Source organism: Rattus norvegicus, chromosome 7 (assembly GCF_036323735.1).
Source record: "Rattus norvegicus strain BN/NHsdMcwi chromosome 7, GRCr8, whole genome shotgun sequence".
In the NCBI taxonomy this organism is placed as follows: domain Eukaryota; kingdom Metazoa; phylum Chordata; class Mammalia; order Rodentia; family Muridae; genus Rattus; species Rattus norvegicus.
The window spans coordinates 22,776,052-22,803,412 of record NC_086025.1 but is presented as its reverse complement, the minus strand read 5'-3'; the positions used below and the strand labels follow the sequence as shown (position 1 = coordinate 22,803,412).

The following is a 27,361-nucleotide window of genomic DNA, read 5'->3' as shown; positions in this document are numbered from 1 at the left end:
ATAAAACCTTTAAAAAAGACAGGTTATTTTTCAAAAACAGGGTGGCAGGATGGCCAATTACCCTCTACTCACACCAGATGAGGCTGTGGAAGCCACGTGGCTAGCCAAGTGGGCTTTCAAAGGACCAAAGCAAAACTCAGGAACCAAACATGTTAGCAAGTTTCCAGGTGAGCCCTGGTTAGACGCAAGACTTTTCCTCAAAAAATAAAAACAAGTAAGTAAAAGCTCACACACACACACACACACACACACACACACACACACACACACACACACACACACACACACACACGGTATAAAGGTGCTTGCCGGAACCCACAGGATGGAAGGAGGAAACTGATTCCTGAATTGTCCTGTTTTCTATTTTGTTTTTACAAAAACAGGGTTTCTCTGTGTAGACCAGGCTGGCTTGAATTTACAGCCATCCACCTGCCTCTGACTTGAGTTGTCCTCTGACCTCCACATGACCTCCATCTGAATGAACCATGACACGGTGCAATACCCAACGTTTTTAAAAAGTCAAAACAAAAACAAGTGTCTGGGATACCACGGAAAAGCAAGCTGCCCTCACCCCCATCGTCCCCACTCCCATCTCATCCTCCCCCTCCTACCTCCCTCCCTTCTCTCCTCCCTATCCTCCCCTCCCTCCTTCCCTCCCCTCCACCCCCTCCACCCGCCGGGCTAGCTCTCCCGCGGCGCGACCCACAGCTTATCTCTTCCCTGGCCAGCAGGGGGCGCGCGCCCTCCGCTTTCGGTCCTCCTCCCTCGCGTGCCGACGCCTCCTCCCCGCGTGTTGAGCTGCGCGAGAGCAAGGAGGAGGGGACCGTCACCGGAGGCGCGGAGGGCAAAGCGGCTAAGGTGCGTCAGGTACGGCCGAGCTGCGCTCATCCACGCTGCGCCCATAGTGCGCTCCTCCCGGAGGAGCCTCGAAGCTGCCCTCCCAGAGCCTCCGAGGGATCGGCGGCTGGGCTGGAGCGGAGAGGGGCGCAGGTCGCCAACGGGCTCCTCCTGCCTCAGCCGCGGGTTCTCAAAGGCGTTGGTGGCCCAACCAGCTCGCCCGCCCCGACCTGCGCCGCCTCAGACCCTGTGTAAGCACCTCCCGCTATGATTTCGAGTAATCCCCATTTTACAGGTGAAGAAACCGAGGCTCCAAGAGGTTAGGAAACTTGCTCACAGATACCCAAGCCAGAGTGGCAGCGCTGGGATCGAAGGCCATTGGGCTTCGGGGCTGGCTGTGATCATTGGTTACACTGCCTCCCCCACATCTTTTATAGGTTCTAAAGGGAAATAAAACACCGAGCACTGCCCTTCAGCCGACATGATGGGATAGAGGCTCGTCCCATGTAGGGTGCAGAGCTGGTGAGAGAAGGTTGGCGGGGGAGGGGCATTCCAGGTCAGGGCAGCCCCAGGGAAGGAGGGACAGAAAGGCAGAGGGCATAGAAGGGTTGAGCTCTTATCGATGGGGAGGTCTTCGAGGGATGGAGTACCCGCGAGAAGGGTGGATAGCCAACGTGGTCACCGCTTCAATTTCTTCTCACTTATCCTGAGGGAGTTGGAGATGGTGTTCCAAATCCACTTCTGTGAGACATTTTAGGATGCCCCGACTCCCACTCTTACTAGTTGTTTTGTTTTAATACTTTGTTTGGAAACATAACCAAATTTACTCCCAGCCCTGGCTAGTATTTATGGCAACTTGATACAGGCTAGAATCACTTAGGAAGAGGAAACCACAATTGAGAAAATACCTCCATAAGATTAGCCTGAGGGGCATTTTCTTAGTGATTGATGCAGAACCACATTATTTTGTCGGTGCCACCACCGCTGGATCTGAAATTCTCCATGGCTTCTGCCTCAGTTCCTGCTTCTAGGTTTCTGTCTCGACTTGGGCCCTGCTTTCTCTTAGTGATGGAGTGTGACCTAAGTAGATGAAGTAAACCCTTTCCTGCCACACTTTTGGCTGTTGAGGGGTTGGGGATTTAGCTCAGTGGTAGAGCGCTTGCCTAGCAACCGCAAGGCCCTGGGTTCAGTCCCCAGCTCTGGAAAAAAAAAAAAAAGTGTTAAGTGAATTTGCACTGTGGTAAACATCTCTGGAACGAGACAGTTTTGGGTTTTCTGATCCCTCTGGCCTGCCTTTCCTTTATCCTTTCAGTATAGTAGGATTTGGGGGACAATGTTGGGGATTTTACGCATAAATTTCTACCACTGAGGTACAGTCTCAACACCAGTAAGTTTAATCAGATATCTTGTGTAATTCCTTGATAATTTTACACATGTAAATAATGCATTACGACTATATCCATGGCCAACCCCTCCCTCCCACGTCCTAACTGGCACACAGCTGGTTGAATCCGGTTAGCGCTGCTGGAGCAGAGGTCGATCTACTGACTTGACCTTCTATGGAAAGCCAGAGCTCCAGTAAATTCCTACGGACAGTGGCCAACTCATGCCCAAATGCAGTATTTCACAGCTTTTCTTCTTTTCCTGCCTCTTTTTTAAAGGTTTATTTATTTAATTTATATGAGTACACTGTAGCTGTCTTCAGACACACCAGAAGAGGGCATCAGATCCATTACAGACGGTTGTGAGCCATGTGGTTGCTGGGAATTGAACTCAGGACCTCTGGAAGAGCAGTTAGTGCTCTTAACTGGCTGAGCCATCTCTCCAGCCCAACCTCTCTTCAGTGAAAAGAACTTTCGCATGCCTCTGTGTGCGCTCTCTCTCTCTCTCTCTCTCTCTCTCTCTCTCTCTCCCTCTCCCTCTCTCTCTCTCTCTCTCTCTCTCTCTCTCTCTCTCACACACACACACACACACACACACACACATCTATATGTGCACCATGCACTTCTAGCTCCCTGAGGCAGCCAGAAGCTGGTGTCCCATCCCTTGGTATGGGTGTTGGGATCCGAACCACATCTTCTGTATTCTTTGCCTCTGAGCTGTTCTCTGGCTTCTTATTCTTCTTTCTGGGGACCTGAACTGGGGTCCTCACACCTGCAAGGCAGGAGCTTTAACCAGCCGGGCCATCTCCTGGCCCTTGTTTTACGGTCTGAACCTTCAGTTTGGTTTTGTTTTACGTACTGTTCTAAAGAGCAGTGCTTTGTTCTAGCCATTTTTCCAGCCTTACCTCTATATGGGCAGTAGACATGCTCCCTGTGTGACACCTAGAAACAGTTCTAGGTGCCCTTTCCCCCCGAGTGACACTGATGACCTGCCTGAAGCACACGATCTCCCCTTCCGTGCCAAGTCCCAAGAAGCTGGTTTCCCAGCGAGCACCCAGAATGTAATGTGAATCAGCACAGGGGTTCAGGTTGCTAATGACGAAACATCTCCAACCATTTATTGTTTTATCAGGCCCTGTGGACTCAGATAAGCAAGGCGCGACCTCAGCTCTCGAGCACACAGTTGACTGGAGAAAATGCCGTGTCATGATGTGTAGTCAAGAAGGACAGCTTGGGGAGGAGGGCAGATCGAGTTGATTTGGGTACTCACTGAGCATGCACTTTTTGCTATAACACGTCCCATTTTTTCTTAATTAGCTTGTTAAAATTCTTCCTGCCGGAGTTTGAGGATCAGGAATGTACGCCAGTCATTCCTGTGACTCCCACAGGTCTTGCCTCACTGCCTTACAGATGGGCAAAGGCATCTATCCGCTCCATACAGAGAAACACAGATGCGAGGGACTGTCCAAAGACTGGCGCAGTTAACACCCACCAGCTTCTCCAGCAAGACACGGGCAGTGGTTCTCAAAGATGGCCGCCCCAAGACCGCTTGCAAAAGTGAATTGTGTGAGCTGGGAAGTTACAAATCCACTTTCCTGAACCTGTTAGCTGGGTCTCAGCTGCTAGGCCAGGAAACAGGGTACCGGTGCTTTGGGTCAGGAAGCAGGGTACTGGGGCTTTAGGTCAGGAAGGAGGATACTGGGGCTTTGGGTGGGGATGAGGCTAAGGGAGCCCCTGGGGACCACTGAGGCAAAGGCAGAGATGGGGAGTGGGAGGCTGGGCATAGAACCAGACATCTTCCTGACTGTCCCGCTGGGTCAGTGCTTAACTATTGCATGCCGTGCTGGGCGGTTGAGGAAAAGGCCTTCCTTTTGCCTCTTTCGATCGTAACTGAAAGTCTGCCTGTTTGACTCTTCTTACTTGATTCTTTGTATGTGCACAGACTACTTACAGCCTTTACATTGCTTAATACTGAAAGTACAGTTTAGATTTATGGAGGACTAAATCCCTGAAAGGAGGAATTGGGAATCTGTGTGCCTCTCCTTCAGGGGACAATTGAACATGCATGCCCCGTAGCCTGCTGTCTAGGCCGGAGCTTCACTGTGCTGGTGAGATTAGTCTGTCATTCTTGTGACCATTGGTGTAAACTCATGGCAGATGCTTTCAAAAAGTCACTTCTCATATCCCTTTAAAAATTGTTTTGTTATTTTATGTGCCTCCATGTGGACCGTGCAAGTGCCCAGAGCCCATGAAAACCAGGAACAGCATTAGATTCCCAGGAACTGGAGTACACATGGTTATGAGCTGCCATGTGGGTGCTGAGGCCAGAACTTGGGGTCTCACTACAGCTCTGGTTAACCTGGAGCTTAGCCTCTTCTCCCTCCCTCCTTCCCTGCCTCCCTCCCTTTCTCTCTTCCTTCCTCCCTTCCTTCCTGTTTGTTTTGAGACAGGGTTTCTGTGTAGCTCTAACCGTCCTGCAACTCTCTTTGTGGACCAGGTTGGCCTTGAACTCACAGAGACCCGCCTGCCTCTGCCTCCCGAGGGCTGGAATTAAAGGCATGTGCCACAGCCACCAGGCTGGCGAAGGAGCTTTTCTAAGTAGATCAGGCTGGTCTCAGATTGAGAGCTTGTCAAGGGCTGGTGGCATCAGTGGTGTGTGCCAACACACGATTTTTAGTGTTTTTACTCAGCGTACAAAGCGGTAGGTTTCATTACGTCATTTCCGTCCTTGTATCACTGTTCTACTCCCTTCTCACTCATCCCCCTGCCTCCCACCCACCCGGATGTTTGATGTTTAAAGTGAGTCACCTTTATTCCCGTCTGTTTAACCGACCGATGGGGAAGTGGCTTTCAGCTTTCGACTTTGAGGTACGTTCAGAGTGCCGCGCTGGGTACGCTGCCAACATTGGTCAGTGTGCGATGGTACTTTTGCCGTGGTTGAGTGCTCCGTGTGAGGTGTGTATACACAGACATTCACTCCGGATAGCCGTGTGTAGAGCAAACACTGAGCTGAACAGGAAGCTGTCCTCCCCGACTTGTGAGGAGAACAGACAGGCTCCCTCACTCGGGATGACCGTTATCTAGCTCCATCCATTTGCCCGTAAATCCCGTTTTTCTTAACAGCTGGATAATATTCACTGTGTAAATGTGGCACGGTTTCACCATCGTCCGTCCACCGAGGGACATGTAGGCTGTTTCTTAAGAGCAGCAGCAGTGGTGGATGAGCAAATGTCCACAGTAGGGGGAAGTGTCCTTTGCGTGTATGCCCGAGAGTGGTGTGGCTGGACCTCAAGGTAGATTGATCGCCGGCTTCCTGAGGAAATGTCGCACGGTTTTCCAGAGTGGCTGTACCAGTTTGCACTCCGACCAGCGTCGAATGAGTGTTCCCCTCACTCCGAATCCTCGCCGGCATGAGCTGTCACGTGTATTAACGATCTCCGTCATTCTGACTGATGTAAGATAAAATATCAAACTATTTTTTTAATTCGCATTTCCCTGATGACTAAGGATGCCGAACATTCCCTCAGCCACTCCTGTCTCACCCCGTGAGAACTCTGTCTCATTTTTTTTCTTTTTCCTTTTTTTTTTTCAGAGCTGGGGACCGAACCCAGGGCCTTGCGCTTCCTAGGCAAGCGCTCTACCACTGAGCTAAATCCCCAACCCCTTCTGTCTCATTTTTAAGTTGGGTTATTTATCCTCTTTTTTTTTTTTTTTCTTTTTTTTCGGAGCTGGGGACCGAACCCAGGGCCTTGCACTTCCTAGGCAAGCGCTCTACCGCTGAGCTAAATCCCCAGCCCCTATTTATCCTCTTGGTGTTCAGTGTTGTTGGGTTTACTTTTAGTTCCTTATATATTCTAGGTGCTAACCCTCTTTCAGATGTGTTTAATCGGTAAAGATCTCTTCCCATTCTGTAGGCGGCTGCTTTGTCTGAACGACGATGTCCTTTGCCATACTTCATGAGGTCCTCTTCATAAATCAATATGTTGCTGGTCTTAGTGACTGTGCGATTAGCATCCTGTTCAGAAAGTCCTTCCCTGTGCCAGTTAGTCAAGGCGATCCCTCCCCTCTTCTTCTCTCAAATTCAGGGCATCCAGCCTTACATCAAGATCCCTGATGGGTGTGGAGCTGAGATTTATGCAGGGCAGTGGCTGTGGATCCATTTGGGCTTCTACATGCAGCCCCCTTCCCCCACCTCCCCCTCCACCCCCCGCTTTCCCTCCTCCCACTGCCTTTCCCCCTCCACCGCCCCCCCCCCCCCCCCCCCCCGCCTTTCTCCCTCCCCGCCTCCCTGCCTCCGCCTCCCCAGCCTGGCTTGACCAAGCAGCCTTTGTTGAAGATGCCCACTCCTCTAGTGTTGGGTCAGTTCGCTGAATGCAATCACAGGGGTCTGCTTAGAAGTAGCCCCCGGTGCTCCAGAGCACAGCATTGGTTCAGTGGGGCAGAAGTAATAAGCTTGCTCAGGGGTGAGGACTAGATTTCATTGTTTTGTGCGGAGAGCTCTCGAAAGAACGGAGGAAGAAAAGAACTTAGCAAGTGGGCTTCCACCCCGGCAAGTACAGTGTATCAGAAACTTAAACCGGCTGTCCTTCCTGGTAGGGACAACTTGGTCCCCCACACCCCTCAGGACGTGACCAAGCTGACCTGTGGGTTCCTTGCTATGGTTTTCCTATTTATTTATTTTATTTATTTATTTAATTTATTTTTAACTCTGGTCTCACTCCACAGTCCTAGCAGGGGTCTGAGCCTCTACAGAGACCCAGGAGGCCTCAGTCTTACCTCAGACCTCCCGCCTCTCCTCTGCCCCAGGCGCGGGGTTTCAAGGGTGCAACGCCCCACCTGACCTGATAATGTCTGTTAAAGGATCAGTAGGAAAGGGCCACAGGTTTCTCTGGCCTGGGCCTGGGGGGAGGAGTGAGGGAGGAGACAGGTCAATTTGCAGTGGATTGCACGAGACCGTTTCTTTTTGCAGCAGCTGCGGGCAGTTGTCCTTCTTAGTAGATTAAATATAAGCTGTGACTCCCAGTGAACTTTGTAAGATGTTACCAGACTTGGGGGCGTGGGACTGAAGGAGATGGCTCCGTAGCTAAGAGCAATGCAGTTCTTCCACGGGACCCAAGTTCAATTCCAGACGCCAATGTGTCAGCTCACAGCCATCTGCAGCCCCAGTTCCAGGCGGTCCTGTGCCCTTTCCGGCCTCCAGAGGCGGGCAGCACTCAAACGGGTGGTTTACAGGCAGACATGAAGGCATAACACTCATACACATAAAATAAAAAGGAACAACCGCAAAAACCCCTGAGACTTTTGTGTGCTATTTACTTATTTTTTTTATTGGAACCCAGCTGCACAATTCTTAAGGTGGAGCTTTGTAGAAGATACCCTGCTTCCTGTCAAAAGGTTGGACAAAAGGTTTAAATAATTTATTCTCACACTTTACCCCACCCTCATATTGCCAGCCTCTCTCATTCTGCTTAAGATACTCTTTGCTGGACAACCCACAAAGAAAGGCTACTGCAAGGGGCAATTTTGTGCTTCCCCAGAGAGCAGGAGCTTGCCTTGTTGCTGTAGGGCAATAGGCCATAGGACACAGGGTCCCGGGAAGCACACCCCACGGGCTGAGCTCCCGGGGCAAGGGTGTTTTGTAAGAGTTGAATTTCCTCTGGGTCTTGCATGGTGCACAGATGTTGAGGAAATGTTTGACAGGCTGTACCATGCTGCCTGGTTTTCTTACCTGTTTGATCAACCCGGAAACCTGTGTTTTCTCTTTTAGAAACTGCATTATCGACCCTTCTTGCTTTGGATCTTCTGAATTCCTGCGGTTTGGACAGCTCAGACAGATCAAATTGACTTGCGATGAAGGTAAAACTGTGTGTGTGTGTGTGTGTGTGTGTGTGTGTGTGTCTGTGTGTGTGTGTCTGTGTGTGTGTGTGAGAGTGTGTGTATCTGTGTGTGTGTCTGTGTGTGTGTGTCTCTGTGTGTCTGTGTGTGTATCTCTGTGTGAGTGTGTGTGTCTGTGTGTATGAGTGTGTGTGTCTGTGTGTGTGAGTGTGTGTGTCTGTATGTGTGTGAGTGTGTGTGTCTGTGTGTCTGTGTCTGTGAGTGTGTCTGTGTGTGTGTGTGAGTGCGTGTGTGGTCAGAAGACAGCATTGGCGGTGAGTCCTTACCTGCTACCTTCTTTTGAGACAGAATTTCTTGTTTTACATCTGTATATGAGATGCCAGGTGGCCCGAGAGCTTTCAGACGTTTTCCTCTCTCTGCTTCCCATTTCCTGTGAGTACACTGGAGTTATAGACACCTGACCCAACCACATGGCTTTACATGGGTTCTTGGGATTCAAACTTAGGTCTTCACACTTGTGTGAGAGTGCTTTACCCATTGAGCTGTTTCCCCAGCCCAAAATGTGGAAGCTTTCTCTTCTCATTTATTTGTTTGTTTGTTTGTTTGTTTTCTCTGTGAGACAGGCTGTCTCCTCCCCCCCACCCTCTGTAGAACAGACTGGTCCAAAACTCAGAGATCCTTCTGCCTCTGCTTCCTGAGTGCTGGAATTAAAGATGTATGTCACCAGTACTTGGCTTCCCTCCCTCCCTCCCTCCTTCCCTCTCCCCCTCCCTCCCTCCTTTCTTTCTCTCTTTAAGACACGGTCTAATCATGTAGCTTTGACTGGCCTGGAACTCACTATGTAGACTCAGAGCTGCCCATTTCGGCCTCCCAAATGCCACCACAACCACACTAACATCCACATGTGACAGCACACTTCCAAGTAATAGTCTAGAGATAGACAGAGTCCTAAGGCGGCCTTGTTGACTTTATTCAGTACTTAGGAACCTTTCTGTGTGTTAAGTGTTGTTGAAAGCGCCCGGTAGCTATCTGTGAGTAATTACACCTTCACAGAGTCGGCTTCTAGAGTAATATGTAACTCCAGGGACTCAGTGAAAAGCAGAAGGTTTGTTAAGTATGTGCCATGACAACAGACTCTATACTGATTATCTTACAAAAATGAATTCACCTAAATCCTTATTTATTTTCAAATAATATGTATTCATTTTTATGTGTGAGCATTTTGCCTGCACTTTAATGTCCGTGTACCACGAATGTGCTTGGTACCCAGGGAGGTCAGAATATGGCACTGGGTCCCCTGGAACTGGAGTTACTGGATGATTATGAACCACCATTGTGGGTCCTGGGACTCAAACCCGGATCCCCTGCAAGAGGGACAAGCTCTTAACCACTGAGCTATCTCTCCAGCCCATAGATCAGGAGGAGAATGAGGCCTAGGGAGGAAAAGGGCTTAGAGTTAGCAGGTAGCGGTGTCAGATTTCTGTCAGAAGCCAGTGTTCTTAATCACAGTGCTGTCCTGCCTCACTGCACGAGGAGCTGCACCCGGGCCAGAGCCCGGACTCGGAAGACTTGAGGAGATGGGCCAGAACCTGGAAAAGAGTAAAAGGAATACGTTCATGATATTTTAAGCTGATGTTTTGGGACAGGATGACCAAGAATTAGTAGTAGACATGCTGAAGACGGTTTAGGGCAGCGGTTCTCAACCTTCCTAATGCTGCAACCCCTTCAACACAGTTCCTCATGTTGAGGTGACCCCCAGCCGTAACATTATTTTGTTGCTACTTCCTAGCTGTAATCTTGCTACTGTTATGAATCATAATATGAATATCTGATACACAACCCCCCCAGAGGGTCTGGACTCACAGGTTGAGAACCATTGGTTTAGGGTCTAACCACTGAGTGCTGCTGCTTGAGGTCGCTGAGCTTTGTCTGGGAAACAGAAGATTCACTCTGCCTTTGTGCCCACCACCTCTACTGCAGCCCCGGAACATGACCTTGAACCAGAGGAGCCTAATAGAGAACAGGCCACCCTTAAGATTGCTCTGATATCAGCCTGGCCTTTCCAGAAAACTTGCGTTGTAAGCGAAGGTTCCTTATTATGGCTTACAAGTCATGTGATGGTGTGGAAAGGAAATTAGGGTTACTAGGGTGGAGTTCTCACTGTGATACAGCATCTTGTAGTTGCGCGGCCTTAGACAAGGTCCCCGAGCACCCCTGGGGCGTGGTCTCTTTCCCCCTGGGGCGAGGTCTCTGTCCCTCCCCCCGGGCGTGGTCTCCTTCCTCCTGGGGCGTGGTCTCCTTCCCATGGGGCGTGGCCTCCTTCCCCTGGGATGTGGTCTTCTTACTCCCGGGGCATAGTCTCCTTCCCCCCCCCCGGGGCGTGGTCTCCTTACTCCTGGGGCGTGGTCTCCTTCCCCCCTGGGGCGTGGTCTCCTTACTCCTGGGGCATGGTCTCCTTCCCCCCCCTGGGGCGTGGTCTCTTTATTCCTGGGGTGTGGCCTCCTTCCCCCTGGGGCGTGGTCTCTTCTCCAGGGGCGTGGTCTCCTTACCCTTGGGTGGTCTCCACAGGAGCCAGGTAAAGCAAATGGGGAAGCATTACTTTCAAGCTCTCTAGATCTGACAAAAGGAGAATCAACAGACATGATGTCCCTAAATTTAAGTATAATGAGTATGATAATTCCAAACAAAAATACCAAGCATTATATAAACTCCATGATATTCAAGGTAATCACCTGAATTCTTTAGGATATACTCCACCACCCTGGCTGCCAAGATGCATGACTGAATAACTACTTCATTTTATGTGGGCAAATCAGTAGCTCAAGATAACAAGGAAGGACATGTTTTACAGCGTGTGCAGTAAACACACTGAGGCCCAAATGCTGACGGCTGCATTGGAAAAGGATCTGGGCGGAATGGTTTGCCTACATTCAAATTCTGTATCTGGAGCCATTTTCTGAAGGGAGTGTCCCTTAAATTTAAGTCCCTTATTAATGAATAAGTTCTTTGTTTCCTCTAGTCTCCTCTTTGTTGCCGTGATTAAAAAAAAATACCCCAACAAAAAGCATCTTGGGGAAAGAAAGGGTTTATTTGACCACCTACCATGGATGCTAGCCCCAAACTCAGGTCACCAGGAAGAGTAGCAGGCATTCCTCACCATCTCTTTAACTCTCGGGCCAGTACATTCTAAAAGATGTGTGTTATTTGTACTTTCTGTGTATGAGTGTCTTGCCTGCTTGCCTGTGTAGTGTGTGTGTGTGTGTGTGTGTGTGTGTGTGTGTGCTGTGTGCTGTGTCAGAACCGTCAGACCCCCTGGAACTGGAAATACACATTGTTACCATCTGCTATGTGGGTGTGAGAACCAAGCAGGGTTCTCTGCAAGAGCAACACGTACTCTCAACTGCCAAGCCACCTCTCCAGCCTCTCAAACTGTTTTTAAAAGTTTTTTTGAAAAATTTAAATTATTTATTTCATTTAAATTGTTCATATATTCCCAACTTTTGCAGAGTTCTTAAGTGTTGCCTTTAAAATTATTGCATCTTTTTAACATTGTCAATATTAAAATTCATAGCCAGGTTACCCAGAGAGTGGTGCCTCAGACCTCTAATCCCAGCACTCAGGAGCAGAGGCAGAGGCAGGCAGATCTCTGTGAGTTCGAGGGCAGCCTGGTCTAGAGAGCTAGTTCCAGGATGACCAGGACTACCTATAGAGGCCCTATTTCAACCCACCCTCCAAGGAAAATCAGGCAGGTAAATGGAAATTCAACTCTCTTTTCCTTCCTTTTGGTTCATTAGTGGTGCTTCCAAATTTTAGTCCTAATAGGTAATCTCTGGCACAACCGTTCGGTAAGCCAAGACCAACCTCCCCAAGAGAGGGGGACAGAGAGAAGGAGGGAAAGAGGGATGGAGAGCTTTATTTATATCTAAGTACGTAACTATGTCTGTACTTATAGACAGAGAGACAGACAGACAGACATACTATGATAATGCTGTTGAACCTCTCTCTAGCATCATAAACCATTTCACGAACCAGCTCCCTGGAGGAGAGCGTATCCTTTCTGGATATATGTTCTCTGTCTGCAACCAATCACGTGGGACCATGCTTATCCAGGGAGCCAAGTGGGAAATCGCCGAGGTGGCCGGTATAACCAGTACCACCCAGTACAACCCAGGTTTACTGTAACCTCCAGTGAGACAAACACAAGAGCCCTGCCCCGGCCTCTGCAGTCTCACACAGAGCTTGCTTCTGACAGAGCTGGCGCTTCCTCTGATGAGTTTTGTTAAGGATGGAGACCGTCTTGTGTCTTAAGATCGCAGGCCAAGGCGTTTTCCTGATTTAGTGGGCAGACGATACTAAAGATCAATGCGTGCTTATTGTTTCCAGTGTTAGGATTCATCCTCGTGCCTGCTACTGAGTCTTTGGTGTTTTTTTTTTTTCCTAGTGTTGCCACAGGAGTCTCTGTTTTATTTGTCTAGCATGTCTCATCCCTGGCAGACTTTTAAGATGCGTATGTAATTACCCCCGTCTTCACTTTGTACACCAGCTCATGGATACACGTACGCTTCCCCACTCTGAGGACTTCTCCGGAATAACTTCTCAGTTAATGGGGCCTCATTAGACTCCAGGGTAATAACGTGCAGTGTGTCTTGTGGGACGAATAAAATTTTATTTGTCATTTTCACCTTATGAGAAGGAGTCCTCTGAGAGCAGCGACCTGTGGGAAAGCTGTTTGCCCTCAAACTGCGTCAGCTTTGTTAAGGGGTCATGGGACTCCAGAAATCCTGCATTTCTTCTGACCTCTTGCCGCCTGGATGCTCCTCAGGGTCGGCAAGAGGGTCGGAACACATGAGTGGCACACCTCCATGCCAGACAGCAGAGCAGAGTGCTGTTAAAAACCTTTCTCACCCTTGAAGCAATCACACAAGTTCTGACACGCGGCAGCCTTGAGGCCGAGCGCTGGCTGGACTCCCCTTCCCTTCCTCCATCTCCCAGCTTCGAAGCTCCCAATTCTCTCTCATCCTCCGAGAGGCCCAAGCATCTTGGCCTTTACCTCGTCCAATGGAAAGTCTTCATAGGCGACTCCAGCGATGTCTGCTGGGCTTCTGTTTCTCGTTAGTTCTCACAACCACAAAACAGACCATTTGGGCCGTCAGTGCTGCTCCCAAGCCCCTGTGCTTCGAACCCTCCGGGAGATGGATGAGTGTCAGGAAAGGAGGAGGCGCTGAGGAACCTCTCCCTTCCTCAGGAGTCACGCTGTATCCTCCTTTTCCCCCCTACGCTTACTCGAAATGATCTTGTTGGAAATCTCAGTGGTAGAAAATGCTTTCACCAAGGGGTCTCAGAGGACTGTGCACTGTTCCAATCAGTTTTTGGAACTCCGAAAGAAAAGTGAACTGAGGGGCTGGAGAGATGGCTCAGTGGTTAAGAGCACCCGACTGCTCTTCCAGAGGTCATGAGTTCAATTCCCAGCAACCACATGGTGGCTCACAACCATCTGTAAAGAGATCTGATGCCCCCTTCTGGTGTATCTGAAGACAGCTACAGTGTACTTATATATATAATAAATAAAATAAATCTCTAAAAAAAAAAAAGAAAAAAAAAAAAAGAAAGTCAACTAGTTTCTTATTGGGGTTGGGGATTTGGCTCAGTGGTAGAGCGCTTGCCTAGGAAGCGCAAGGCCCTGGGTTCGGTCCCCAGCTCCGAAAAAAAAGAACCAAAAAAAAAAAAAAAAAAAAAAAAGAAAAGTGAACTGACATTCCTCTTAAATCCAACAGAAGAGTTTTTCAAGTTACTTAATTTATTTATTTAGAGTCAAGGCCTTGGGATGTAGCCCTGGCTGACCTGGAACTTGCTTTGTAGATCAAGCTGATCTGGAACTCATAGCTATCCACCTGCCTCTGCCTCTCATGGCTGAGATTAAAAGCTTGTGATTAAAAGCCCAGCTGATCTTTTTTTTTTTTTTGGTTCTATTTTTCGGAGCTGGGGACCGAACCCAGGGCCTTGCGCTTCCTAGGCAAGCGCTCTACCACTGAGCTAAATCCCCAACCCCCCAGCTGATCTTTTTTAAAAATTTTTTAAATTCTAGATAAACAATTTTTGGTGATGGTTTTCAGACGTTTGTCCTTGGTGCTGTCTTAGTTTACTCTCCTGTTGCAGTGATTAAAAACACAACAAAAGCTAATAAAAGCAACTTACGGGAGAAAGGTTCTTGTAGCTCACGGTTCTAGTTCACATTCTGTCATTGTGGGGAAGTCACACCAGCCTGAGCTGATTGAAACAGCCACATTGTATCTGTAACCAAGAAGCAGAGAACAGGAACACACACTTGCTGGTGGCACTCAGCTTGCTCTCTCTGCTCTAGAAAGTTTGCAATCCCATGCTTAGGCCATGGTCCTACCCACATCATCTGACTTAACCAGGTAATCCATCACAGGCACACTCAGAGGCTAGCCTTAACCTAGGCAGCCCTTCCCTCGGGTGCTTGGAGGCCTGCCTCCTGGGTGCCAGGTTGACAGAATCTGTGGTCAGAGAAGTCACTGGGACTCCCACAGGTTGATGCCTGCAGGTTTTCAGCCCGAGAATTTTCCAGGCTCGAGCCAGAGTAGAGGAGTGTGACGGGAGGTGATGGAATGAAGGGTTTTCCCAAAAGCGTGATCAAGCATGACCGTTATGGGCTTGGTAGGAAAGTGTCGAGATCAGCCCCAGCCAGCAATTCCAGCAGTTGATTCAGTCAGCAGGAGAGCTGCAGATGTAACCACCACCATGTTCTCCTCGCCCAGACTCACATCTCACTGCGTCTGCTTCATTTTTGTTACTTGTACCACATCTTTCTTCTTCTCTCTCATTTATACACAACACACACATCACTCACACATACGTTAACACCCTCACATACATCATGCACACATATACACATACACACATGCATCGTACACTCACACATGCACACACATGCATTATACACACATCATACACACACATGCACACATATCATACACATGCACACATATTATACACAACACACATCACTCACACATTAACACCCTCATACCATGCACATATATACATGTACACACATGCATCATACACTCACACATGCATTATAAACACATCATACACACAAACACATGCACACACACACACACACACACACACACTTCTTCCTGAACAATTTGAGGTATATTTTCACACATCAGCTTTTTCTCCTAAAGGAAGCAGGCAGCCATTCAGAAGTCTCTGGGTCTGGGGGATTCATATGGCTCGTGTGCGGATGGCCTGTGTGTGGAGTCCACAAAATTTTTAAGTCTGCTACGTGGGATTAAAACATCCCCACCTCCTAGGAAGCGCAAGGCCCTGGGTTCGGTCCCCAGCTCCGAAAAAAAAAAAAGAACCAAAAAAAAAAAAAAAAAAAAAACATCCCCACCTTTTTTTGAATCTTGAACTGAGACAGTGCTGAAAATGACTGTGTCTTAAGAGACTACCGTAGGGGTTGGGGATTTGGCTCAGTGGTAGAGCACTTGCCTGGCAAGCACAAGGCCCTGGGTTCAGTCCCCAGCTCCGAAAAAAAGAAAAGAAAAAGAAAAAAAAGGAAAAGAAAAAAAAAGAGACTACCATAATTAGCCGTCTCCCTAAAGCCAGGCTGTTCTTTCTAGGTTTGTTTGTTTGTTTGTTTGTTTGTTTTAACAAGGAGCGATGTTACCAAATCGTCAACATAATGAAGTAATAAGAAGAGCTTGAGGACTGGACAGGGGACAGGGGACAGGGGACAGGGTAGGGGGGAGCTGTGGAGCTGGAGACAGAAGCATGTTGTTACTTAGCTTTGGGAGGGAGAGAGACAAGTTGAGGCGGTGTAACTCTGTCCCTGTGTCCAGAAAGACGAGTGAACTGGCAGTTAATGGTAGTGTGTAGTGGGTTTCCATGCCCAGTGTCTGAGCTGTGTCTGGCAGGTCGAGTTGGCCTATGTCACCACCCTCTCGTGCCTGACGGCTCACCTGAGCACACCTTCACCAGCGCGGCCAGAGAGTGTCTTCACCGCCCATCCCAATTTCGACTATAAATAGGATTTTTGAACGAGGCTTTTATTCTAGATTTGCTATTTCCTTCCCAATCAACCAGCCGCCCTTATTCGTTTTCCGCTCTATAGCTTGCAGCCCGTTCATTTATTTTCGAGTTGTTCATTTATTTTCGAGTTGTTTGTCCTAAACACTTTCCTATTCTTTTTACCTTACAAATGTCATTAGGATTTCGCAGTAAAATCTGCTGCACAGTTTTGTTGTGAAGCAACGTTGGAGCTTGTCGGGAAGCAAGGCGTGTGTGTGTGTGTGTATGTGTGTTGCGTGTTGCGTGTGTATACACGTGCATGTAAGTGTATGCACACGTGCACGAGGAAGTCCGAGCCTGATTCTGGGCTTTTTTTCCCCCGTGGCTTTCCATCTTACTTTTGAGACAAGGTCTTTCAGGGAAGCCAGAGCTCATCACTTTACCAAGACTAGCCAGTAAGCCCCAGAGAGCCTCTGGTATCCACGGCATCCGCAGGGAATCCGGCTTTGGATCTAAGGATGCAAACTTTGGTCCTCACTAGATACGGCACGTGCTTTACCAGCCGAGCCATTCTCCCAGCTCCAGGGAAGCCGTTTCTAATACAGTCTTAAGGGTGTGTGTGTGTGTGTGTGTGTGTGTGTGTGTGTGTGTGTAGGGAGTGGGTGCTGCAAGAAAAAGACAGTACTATATACTTTCTCAAGAAAGTTTATTCAAGTGTGTGTATGGATGTGTGAATGATTGGTGTCTTTCAAAGTTACATTGTTGTAAAGGTTTAAAAGATTGAGTAGGGACCTGGAGAGATGGCTCCCTGGGTAAAAGACCCAAGGACATCTTGTTGTTGCTGTTTGGGTTTTGTTTTGACATGAGGTCTCGCTGTGTGACCTTGCCTGCCTGGAACTCACTTCGATGTAGACCAGGCCGTTCTTGAACTCCCAGAGCTCTGTTTTCTCTGCCTCCAGCATGCTTGGGTTAAAGGCTTGAGACCGGAGTCCTATCCTCAGACGTTCCCATGGCGGTAGGGAAGAGCTCAGAAAGGTGACATCCCTCGGGCCGCAGCAGTGGCGCTGATGGTTGTCTACCGAGGATGTGGCAACGCAGAAAAGAATGACTCCCGACGTGGAGTCCGGCTGTGGAGCAGACGAAACGGAAGCTTGTGAAAGGCGGTGTGCTGTCATTTCAATAGTGCCTGAGAGAAGAGAGCCGGCAGAAGACCGGAGCACACCACAGCTCCAGTATCTGCGCTGCCAGGACGCTTCGGAGAGAACCTTACTTCTTTACACAGTTTGCAGGCGGGAGAACCCTACCCTGAGGCTGTTCTTGGGCCAGGAGGGTTTCAGCTTCTCCATTTAGGGGCTTCCCGGAAACTGCAGCTCAGCTCTGCAGGATCCTTAAGAGACCTCTGCTCAGCTGAAGCCAGAGTCCCTACCCTATGCTTTTCTTTTATATTTGATTCTGAATTTACGAAGTTGTCGCTCCTAGAACTTTACCTCGGAAAGGCTTCCGGTCACGTACCTTGTCATCGGTAAACCTAGAAAGAGTTTCCTAGTTACGTAGTAAGACTTAAGTTTCTAAAAAAAAAACAAAAAAAAAAAACAAAAAAAAAAGCCTTTTAACCAAATTATTAAGTTATTACCATACTGTTTAAGAATGCAGTTTCTCGGGGCTGGGGATTTAGCTCAGTGGTAGAGCGCTTACCTAGGAAGCGCAAGGCCCTGGGTTCGGTCCCCAGCTCCAAAAAAAAAAAAAAAAAAAAAGAACAAAAAAAAAAAAAAAAAAAAAGAATGCAGTTTCTCACCAGATGTGGTTGTAGTTGCTCACACCTGGAATCCCTGAATTTAGGAGGCTGAAGCCTGTGACTACAAGTCACAAGTGTGAAACTAGCCTGGGGCTCATAGCAAGACCCGGTCTCAGAAACAAACAACGCCGCATATTTCCTGTTCATAATGGCTTTACATAGAGATTATTCTATGTTTGCCTATTTCTGAGCAAGTCGGTGTCTTCTGTTGATCTCTATGGCGATTTTTATAAATAAACATATGGAGCATATTTTATTATTGCCTTTGGGTCTAGATTTTATAAGTGGACTATAGGGTAAAGAAACGGGCCAAGTATTAGACGTTGGTCGTGGGTGAAAAGTTAGAGGGAAAAGAAGAAATTTGTAGTTAGAGCTTTGTCTGAATGCGTGGTTCTAGGATGTTCTTGTAACATTTACCTTATTTCTTTAAATGCCGCATTCAGTTTTATCTCAAACCGAGAAAGAAAACAATCAGGATACGTCATATGCACGTGTGAAATTGTCAAAGAGTAAATAGAAATCATTCCTCATGACCGACGAAAATCTGGAATTAAGCAAATGGCAAACTCATAAAAGTTTGTTTTATAGGGAAATCGTAAGGGAAAATCCTCGTGATTTTGACTAGTTGAATAACATCATATAGAGAGAGGTGACAGATACATAAATAGGGGTGTCCACCGTCCTTTGTTTTGGTAGACAGTCTCTCCTGGGTGAGACTGAAGATTTTTTTTTTTTTTAAATCACAGAGGATCTCGTGATGTCCCTTTGTGCTGTGCTCTGAGTATTGGCAGGTACCCAAGCTTAATGGTTACTTGGGTGGTGCCCTTGGCATGGATACCATGGCAGAATCGTCACCTTCCTTTAGAGTCAGTCATCAGGTGCAGGAGTCAGCCAAGCATAATGGAATTAGGAGCTCGAGGGGCCGAGCCAACTCTGACTCCTGTTAATTACCTGCCTTGACCTTGATTCTTCCTCAGTGGGAGTGGCTGGCCTACTGACTCCAAAAATCTCCCTGAGGCTGACATCCTGCCATCTTCCCACAACTGTTGCCACAGGCTATCCTTATTTCTGTGTTGTCCTCAGGACGATAAGAGTGGAAAGGGGAAAATGAACACCAGAGATGGATGTTGTGTTGCTCTGGTTCCACAGTTCTCGATTAAGAGTGTGGGTGAGAGCATCCGGTGGACATTTAAGGTGAACGTGCATATGTGTGTCAGTATAGAAAAGTGCACAGGAGCCTGGGCTCCGGGCCTCGCAGTTGTGGCTCAGGAGGTCGTGATGAGCCCAGGGAGCTATGCTTGCACTGACGTGTGTGGACAGACCACCTTACAGTACCGGCTGTGGAGGACTGATACTACAGCCCGGTGTGGTACAGTCTATAACAGATACAAATCCCATGGCTCTTTGGGATTCTAAACTTAAATGGTATAGATTTTACTTTTTCCTTGAGAATTGATTTTTGTTTTTAAATCTCTTCAGACCTCATCTATATCGAATTCCTGTGAAGTGGGTGATTTACAAGCAGTGACATTTTATTCCCGTCATTCTGAAGTCTAGAAATTCCCATTCAGTGTCTCAGCAGATCCCATGGGTGGTTAGGGCTCACTTCCTGGTTCATAGACGGTGCAGTCTGTCTGTCTGTGTCCTTGTATAGAGAAAGGCACAAGAAACACTTAGGGGTTTATACCTGTATGAACTTATTAGTGAGGGGTCTTACCCACCTCATAGACACCTGTTTCCCAACATCTTCACTTTGGCAGTTAACACTTTAACACAATTTTTTTCCATAAACATTTAAGCCGCATCACCAGTATCTGAATGTCAAGGGAGTTTCTGTGTCATTTTGCATTTTTATCTGTCTGTCTGTCTATCCACTAGCCATCTGTCCATTCATCTACCCCATCCATATTTGCTTTTTACAGTGACAAGAATTGAACTCAGACTCTCGTGTATGCTAGGGTGTGCTCTCCCATTGAGCTGTCCCCCTGGCCCCTTACTCTGTATCTTGAGTGTTAGTACTTTTTAATAGTTGGTATAAAAACCCATTCAGGCTCTCTGGCTGCTGGTTCACCCTCTGTGAGCCTCTGTGAGCCCAGGCTTGTGCATTCTGTGGGTTTTCTTGTGGTGTCTGAGTCCCACAGTCCTCCCCCGCCCCAGTCTACAGGATTCCCCAAGCTCTGCTGAATGTTTGGCCGTGGGTAATAGAGTTAATTTTTAATTAATTGGCTTTAAAATTGCCTTTATAAAAAATACTACATATTCATGGCCTAACACATACTTCAAAGAGCATAAAAGGAAAGACGGAAGTCCCGCTTCCTGTTTGGAGAAGTTACTGACTGAGTGTGAACCCCGTCTAATGGAGGCGTGGTGTACCTATGATGAATAGCACCATGGGCTCTTCGCTTACGGTCAATTGGTTGTCACCGAGGATGGCAGAAATACCAACGGAGGACTGTTTTCAACAAGTCTTACAGAATAGTAATACACACACACACAGTGCAGAGAGAAGGCAGAACCCTCCCATCACACTAGATAAAGATGACTGGCCCCAATGGACCATACCTTAGATATGGAAAGAAAAAACCCAGATGTAAAATTCACAGGCTAAAGCAGTAAAGAATTCTTGACCTTTGTGACGGGTCACAAAGTCATTTTTAGATACGACACAGAAAGAACAAGCAAAAAAGAAAAAAAACAAAAAGAAAACAAAGACCTAGAGAACGTGAGAAACATTTATAAATTATCTAATAAAGAGCTTGTACCCAGACTACCTGAAGATCCCCAACAATGCAAGCATAAACCACTCAGACCTTTCTCCAAAGAGTAAGACAAATCCCCAAAGCATGAAAATGTGTTCATATTATTAGCCACTGAGGGATGTGAGTCACAGCCACATTGAGCTGCTGGTGTGGCTCCTGCCCATAGTCCCAGCACCTAGGAGAAGGCAAGAGGTTCAGGAGCTCAAGGCTATCCTTGGCTACGTAGTTAGTCTGAGGCTAGACCTGTATGTTAGACCCTGTCTCAAAACAGAAACAGAACCCACCCCTGAGAGATGGTAGGATACATACAATAAGTTATACATTTGTGTGGGGTAAATTGCTTCATGAGTTGCTTATGGAAACAAGTGAGTTGTTTCTTTGAACAATGGTTTGTCGGTCCTTTGAAAATTTTACCAGAGTTGTCTTGTGACCCAATAATTCCACTTTTATGCATTTTCGCAAGAGTTTAAAATGGTGTTCAAACAAGCTCATATAAGTGATGTTTACGTAGCAGTTCATTCATAGTAGCCCCAGAGAAGCAGCAGTCCCACTGTCCATGGGTTAAGTGGTGTATAGACTGGTAGAATGTGGTATATCCACACAAGGGAATATTACTCGGCCATGAAAATGAGTGAAGCACTGACTGTCTGTGAAACAACATAGAAGACAGAGGAAGAATGCTCTGATTTTAGGTAAATAAAACCACCCTAGGCCAGGACTAAAGGGAGGGCAGAGCTGTGGTGCAGGCTCTGGAGAAGAGAGGGTTTTACATGCCAAGGTGGCTGTCCCGTGGTATTGATGGTGCCGGGTCAGTGTTGTTATGTGGCAGAGATATGCCACCAAGCTGGATTTGTGCTCACTTCTAAAACGGCATTTCTTGATTATTGTGAGTTTATTGTGCGTATCTGTGGGCATGTGTGTGGCACAGCATCCATACAAAAGTCAGAGACAACTTGTAGGATGAGTTCTCTACCATGTGGACTCCAGGGATGAGCCTCAGGAGGCCAGACTTGGCAGCAGGCACTTCCCTGTAACCTTGTTGGTCCGTGCTCCCTTTTCATGCACGCGCATGTGACACTGTGTGTTCTCGTCTGTGTGGGCATACATGTTCACGTGCGTATGTAAATGCACGTGCACATGCGTGCAGAGGCCAGAGTTGCCTTCCTCTTTCTCCAGCTCATTTTTGGGGGGACAGGTTCTTCCTGAGCCTGGGGGTCACCAATTCAGCAAGGCCAGCTTCAGACATCTTCTCGTTTCTGCACGAACCCCAGTGCGAGGCTTACAGACATGTGCCAGGCTGTGCCACCTTTTATGTGGGTACTAGGGGTCAGAACACGTCCTAATGCTTGGGCGCTAGGCACTTCTCCATCTCATGCTGTCTCCCGAGCACATCTTGCTCACCTTGACGACTGGTTGGACCTGATCAGGATCCCAAGGAAGAAACGGAAAATTGGAGTTTTTTTGGCTGTTGTTTGTTTTATCTTGCTTTTCAGCCTTGCTCTTTGGGGCTTGAATGTTATGTCCATTTGTCTAGAAGTTAGCTGGGGGAAATAGTGAATCAGTTGTGCGTCTCTGCATCTTCGGGAGGAATAGGTCTGCCTTTTGCCATCTCTGTACTCACCCCCCCCCCCCATACACATACACACTAGGTGGGCACAGTGCAGCCCTGGTTGCTAGGCCTTCCCTCACACTCCCAGGACAGGTTCACACCTTATCCTGTCAGGTTCTCCTGACAGATTCAGACTGTCACAAGCTGACTGCTGAACAGTGGGCTGCTAGAAGTCTCCATGCACGGAGCGCTCTGTGGACCTTACACATTGGAGTCCTTCCTCAGGCCCAGTATTTTGGCCTAGGGCAAAAATTGTGCGGCTCTCAAGCGACCCTGCTATTAGGCAGTGTGTCATCCCGCTTTCCTCGCTGGTAATTACCCTCTTCACTCACATTGCTTGGAGCTAAAGGTCATCACCCCATCCAAACTCTGCCAGAAAACCCGGCAGGCTCCACCAGTGCTCCTCAAACCCCAGAGCCTGCCCGCTGGCCTCAGTCAACAGCCAGTCTGTGACCACCATCAGATGCTCTACTAAGGTAAGGCTGTCACCCAGGGTGATGAGAAAGGGAATCTGACAGGCTTAGACTTGACAAGGGTAAACAACTGGATTGCATCTTCGAAAAGAGCATGTGCACATGTAACTCTTGTCAAAGGAATCGCAGATATTGATTTGAGGATAAATTATTGCTTGAGTAGTTGTTCTCTGAGCCTGTGATAAGTCGCTGAGGCCAGGCAGGGGTGTATGTGTACGTGTGTGTATGTGTGTGTGTGGGGGTTGCTTTACATATTCTCTGAGCTTGTCACTAGGGGATATTTCCCAAGGTTTGGGGTTGCTAACAAGTTCTTGTGGGGCTTATTGTGGGGAAAGTGACTTTACAGAAAACGTGGGTTTACAATTTTAGAGTTTTTTTTTTTTTTTGGAGCTGGGGACCGAACCCAGGGCCTTGCGCTTCCTAGGTAAGCGCTCTACCACTGAGCTAAATCCCCAGCCCCACAATTTTAGATTTTTATCAGGGAGAAAGGGACAGTGATCACATTCCTGGGTGGCTGATTTAATGGAGCTTGGTATTAGCCACAGAGAGGAGGACAGAGGTGAGGCTTCCGAAACAAACTGGTCTGCTGTGTCAGAGTTCTCACTTTCAGTCAGTGCCCTCTCCCCTCTCTCCTCTCCCCTCCCCTCCCCCACCCACCCCAGATCCAAAGGATCTGTTCTTGTCACTGTCACCTTGAGACAGGCCTTGAGATTCTTACGTAGCCAAGGATGGCCTACACTTCCAAGCCATTGACTTCTTTTTTGTGTGTGTTCTTTTGAGATAGGATCTTTCTATGTAGCCCTGCCTGTCCTGTAACTCTACATAGATTAGGATAGCCTCAGTCTCGCAGATAACCACCTGCCTCTGCCTCTCTCAAGTGCCGGAATTAAAGGTGTGTGCCATTATGCCTTGGCAAGCCAGTGGTTACTTGAGTCTAACCATCTGCCTGGGTTTGGCTTTAGGAACTGGTATGTGCACTTGCTTGCATGGTCTTGTTCCCTCTTCCTCTCCTTCTCCCACCGTGTGTGTGTGTGTGTGTGTGTGAGAGAGAGAGAGAGAGAGAGAGAGAGAGAGAGAGAGAGAGATGTGTGGTCTCTGTGTGGTCTGTGTGTGTATGTGTGTGTTTGTGTGGTCTGTGTGTGTGTGGTGTATGTGTGTGTATATGTGTGTGGTGTGTGTGGTCTGTGTGTGTGTATGTGTGTGTATGTTTGTATATGTGTGTGTGGTCTGTGTTTGTGTGTGTGTGTGTGTTCTTTCCAAGTAAGGAAAAAAGGAAGGTGTTGAGGCCTTGAGAACACCTGTAGTCACCAGCGCCTTTTATCTGTCTCTTGTGAGCACAGTCTGCATCATTGCTCCCTTGACATAGTGATGCTGAGGCAGGGGGCTGCAGTGTATTGAGAACAGGGTTATGAGGGAGAAGATGGAAGTCTCATCCTAAGAAGGTAGAGTATAAAAAGGGAGATGGGCACTTGGGGATGGCTGGGGTGTAAGTACTTGTCACATAGCTTGAGGGCCTGAGCTCAAACACTCAGCACCCATGTACAAAGCCTGACAACGTGTAACCTGAGTGCCGGGAGAACTGAGACAGACTACCCTGATCCTGGGCTGGCCGGCCAGCCATTCTGCCCTAACTGTGAGCTCTAGGTTCAGTGAGGGACTATTTAAAAAAAAAAATATGGTGGAACCAGGTGTCTCGGCACAAACCTTTCACTCCAACACTGCGAGGCAGAGGGGCAGAGGAGCAGAGAGGCAGAGGGGCAGAGGGGCAGAGAGGCAGAGGGGCAGAGGGAGAGGGGCAGAGGGGCAGAGGGGCAGAGGGGCAGAGGGGCAGAGGGGCAGAGGGGCAGAGAGGCAGAGGGGCAGAGGAGCAGAGAGGCAGAGGCAGAGGGGCAGAGGAGCAGAGAGGCAGAGGGGCAGAGGGGCAGAGGGGCAGAGAGGCAGAGGGGCAGAGGTAGAGGGGCAGAGGGGCAGAGAGGCAGAGGGGCAGAGGAGCAGAGAGGCAGAGGCAGAGGGGCAGAGGGGCAGAGGGAGAGGGGCAGAGGGGCAGAGAGGCAGAGGGGCAGAGGAGCAGAGAGGCAGAGGCAGAGGGGCAGAGGCAGAGGGGCAGAGGGAGAGGGGCAGAGGGGCAGAGGGGCAAAGACAGAGAGGCAGAGAGGACATAGGATAACATGCTGAGTACTGAGTGAGGGATACAGGCAGTACAAGTTATCAGCGTTAGACTAGGGCTGGAACTAGAAACCTGTGCAGTTCTTCACCGAATTATGCAGCTCAGGTAATGCTTTGCCTGAAGATCCCCAACTCCTCACCTTAAAAAATATATATATATCTTAAAGATGATGGGCCTAGACTAGTGTATTACTGGTTTCTTTCAGTTCTAGGATTATTGAAGTTTCTAATCTTTTTTCTTAATCAAATGATAGGTAAGCACTGGACTTCAGAGTTAGAGTTTGGCTCTGGGCTCTGTGGCTTGCTATTTTATTAGTCATGTGACCGCGGTGAGCCTGGCGTGCCTCAGCTTCCACCTCAGGAAGTGTGTATAATGATAGTAGTTATGTCATGACTGTAATGTGAAACGTAAATGAGTTAATACTTACAGAAGCCATAAACATGCCTAGCACATAGCAAATGCCGTAGAAGTGTCTGTTAAAAACAAATACAACGACGACAGGAGCAAACCCTGCTTACTTTTCCCGTTTTCCTATCAGGACTGAAAACCTTGGACTTAGTTTCAGTATCTGACTGTTGCGGGAGCTGTACGCATGCGTTTGTGTTTGTGCATGTGTGTGGGTATATGTTCGCATGCATATGTGTGTATACATGTATATGTGCACATGAATGAGTACCGAGGTCAGAGGTGGAGGCCAGGTGTCTTCCTCAATCACACTGACCTTAGTTTTTGAAGCAGGGTCTCTCCCCGAACCTGATGCTGATCGGTTGGGCTAGACCAGCTGGGTGATGAGCTCCGGGCATCCCAGGCATCTGTCCGTCTCTACCTCCTCAGTGCTGGAGTTCTTCTGAGCCAGGCTTTTCAGAGGGTGCCGGGATCAGAACGTAAGCCTGTGCGCCTGCGCAGCAAGTGGCCTACTGGCTTAGCCATCCCCAGTCCTGCCAGTATCAGGCTTCATTGCACGTAAAACCAATCAGCAGTCATTCCAAATACAAGCGATCCCAAGTACAGTAGCCCCGAATGGAGCAGAAGCCACCCGCGGAGCTTGCTTGACTCGAACCGTTCCTGTTTGTCGCAGCTTGCAGTCAAACTGAGGGAATCAGAGAGGACCACTTCCGGCCGGGCTCTGGCTCTGCTCCGGATGGCGGGTGAACTAGTGATGATCTAGTAGTGGTAGATCCAGGTCCCAGATCTTTGCCCTGTAATAGCATCTCGTATCCCTTGATTCTACCACTACCACCATGTCTTTGCTTTCCCAGTTAGTCCGGGCTAGCCCTTTCGTTCACCCTAGTCTGACTTACATAAGTCTCTAATGGCGAGGGCTTTCTCCTGTAAAGCGGTGTTGGTTGAGTCCATGCTTAGGAAGTACAGGGTTTCCGGCAACCTTATCTAGTACCACATCTGAATAATCCGAGGCAAGCCAGGTCTTTGGACAGATAGACTCTGGTTTTGTCTTGGCAAACACGGGCCTCTAAAAATGTATTTATTATTGTTGTGTGTGGGCATGTGCTTGTAGAAATCAGAGGACGACTGTGTAGTCAGTTCTCTCCTTCCGCTTCGACGTAGACTGTAAGGATCAAAAGTCAGGTCGTCAGGAGTGTCCGGCAAGTGCTTGAAGCTGCCTGCCTGTCCTGTTGCTCTAAATATCAGTTCTTTAGTTCTGAGTATACAAACTATTTTCCTCCTCCTCCTCCTCCCCCTCTTCCTCCTCCTCCTCCCTTCCTCCTCCTCCTCCTCCTCTTCCTCCTCCTCCCCCCCCCTCCTCCTCCTCCCCCCTCCCCCTCCCCCCTCCCCCTCCTCCTCCCCCCTCCCCCTCCTCCTCCCCCCCCCCTCCTCCTCTTCCACCTCTTCCTCTTCTTCAAAACAGAGTCTCACTATATAGCCTTAGTTGGCCTTCAGTTCAAGGCAATTCTCCTGCCTCAGCCTCTCAGCAGAACACCCCTATGCCTAGCTCTAAATAAGAAAATTTCAGATTTATACCAATTAATGAAAATTAGTGGGGTTGGGGATTTAGCTCAGTGGTAGAGCGCTTGCCTAGCAAGCACAAGGCCCTGGGTTCAGTCCCCAGCTCCGAAAAAAAAAATAATGAAAATTAGTTTTCAAGGTCTTTGGCTATGAAGATGGCTAAATACTTCTCTTGGTAGTATCCTGCAGGGCATGATATTATATAATATATATTTATACATATTTATATATTGTTGTGTTATTAAAAGGATAAGGAGAGAGGGGGATGTGTTCTATGGAAGTCTGGGGAAAGAGGGTGCCTCAGCAGGCCTATGCTGACACATCCCTTCCCCCTGAGGGACCAGCCTCATGACGGTATAGTATAGAACAGAGTTTATTCAGGACCCAGGGAGGGGAGTCAAGAGGGTGGTAGGGCAGAGAAAGAGAGAGAGAGAGAAGTAGAGAAATAGAGTAGGGGTCGGCCAGGAGCATGTGGAGAGAAGGGGGGAGGGGAATGGGG

At 48.4% G+C, this 27,361-nt stretch overlaps 1 protein-coding gene and 1 long non-coding RNA gene across 2 annotated transcripts in view; both read left to right on the top strand.

Moving 5' to 3' along the window:
- The first annotated feature begins 859 nt into the window (after positions 1 to 859).
- The window catches only part of Txnrd1 (thioredoxin reductase 1), an 84,934-nt gene continuing 58,432 nt past the window's right edge, over positions 860 to 27,361 (top strand). The window contains exons 1-2 of the mRNA NM_001351984.1: positions 860 to 867; positions 7,987 to 8,075. Of these exons, the coding sequence (NP_001338913.1) occupies positions 8,070 to 8,075 (6 nt within the window). The 5' untranslated portion in view covers positions 860 to 867; positions 7,987 to 8,069. The remainder of the gene's footprint in view (positions 868 to 7,986; positions 8,076 to 27,361) is intronic.
- LOC134479653 (uncharacterized) lies at positions 8,082 to 12,735 on the top strand. Its single transcript, XR_010053202.1, has 2 exons — positions 8,082 to 11,803; positions 12,496 to 12,735. It is a non-coding gene; the product is annotated as an uncharacterized LOC134479653 (long non-coding RNA).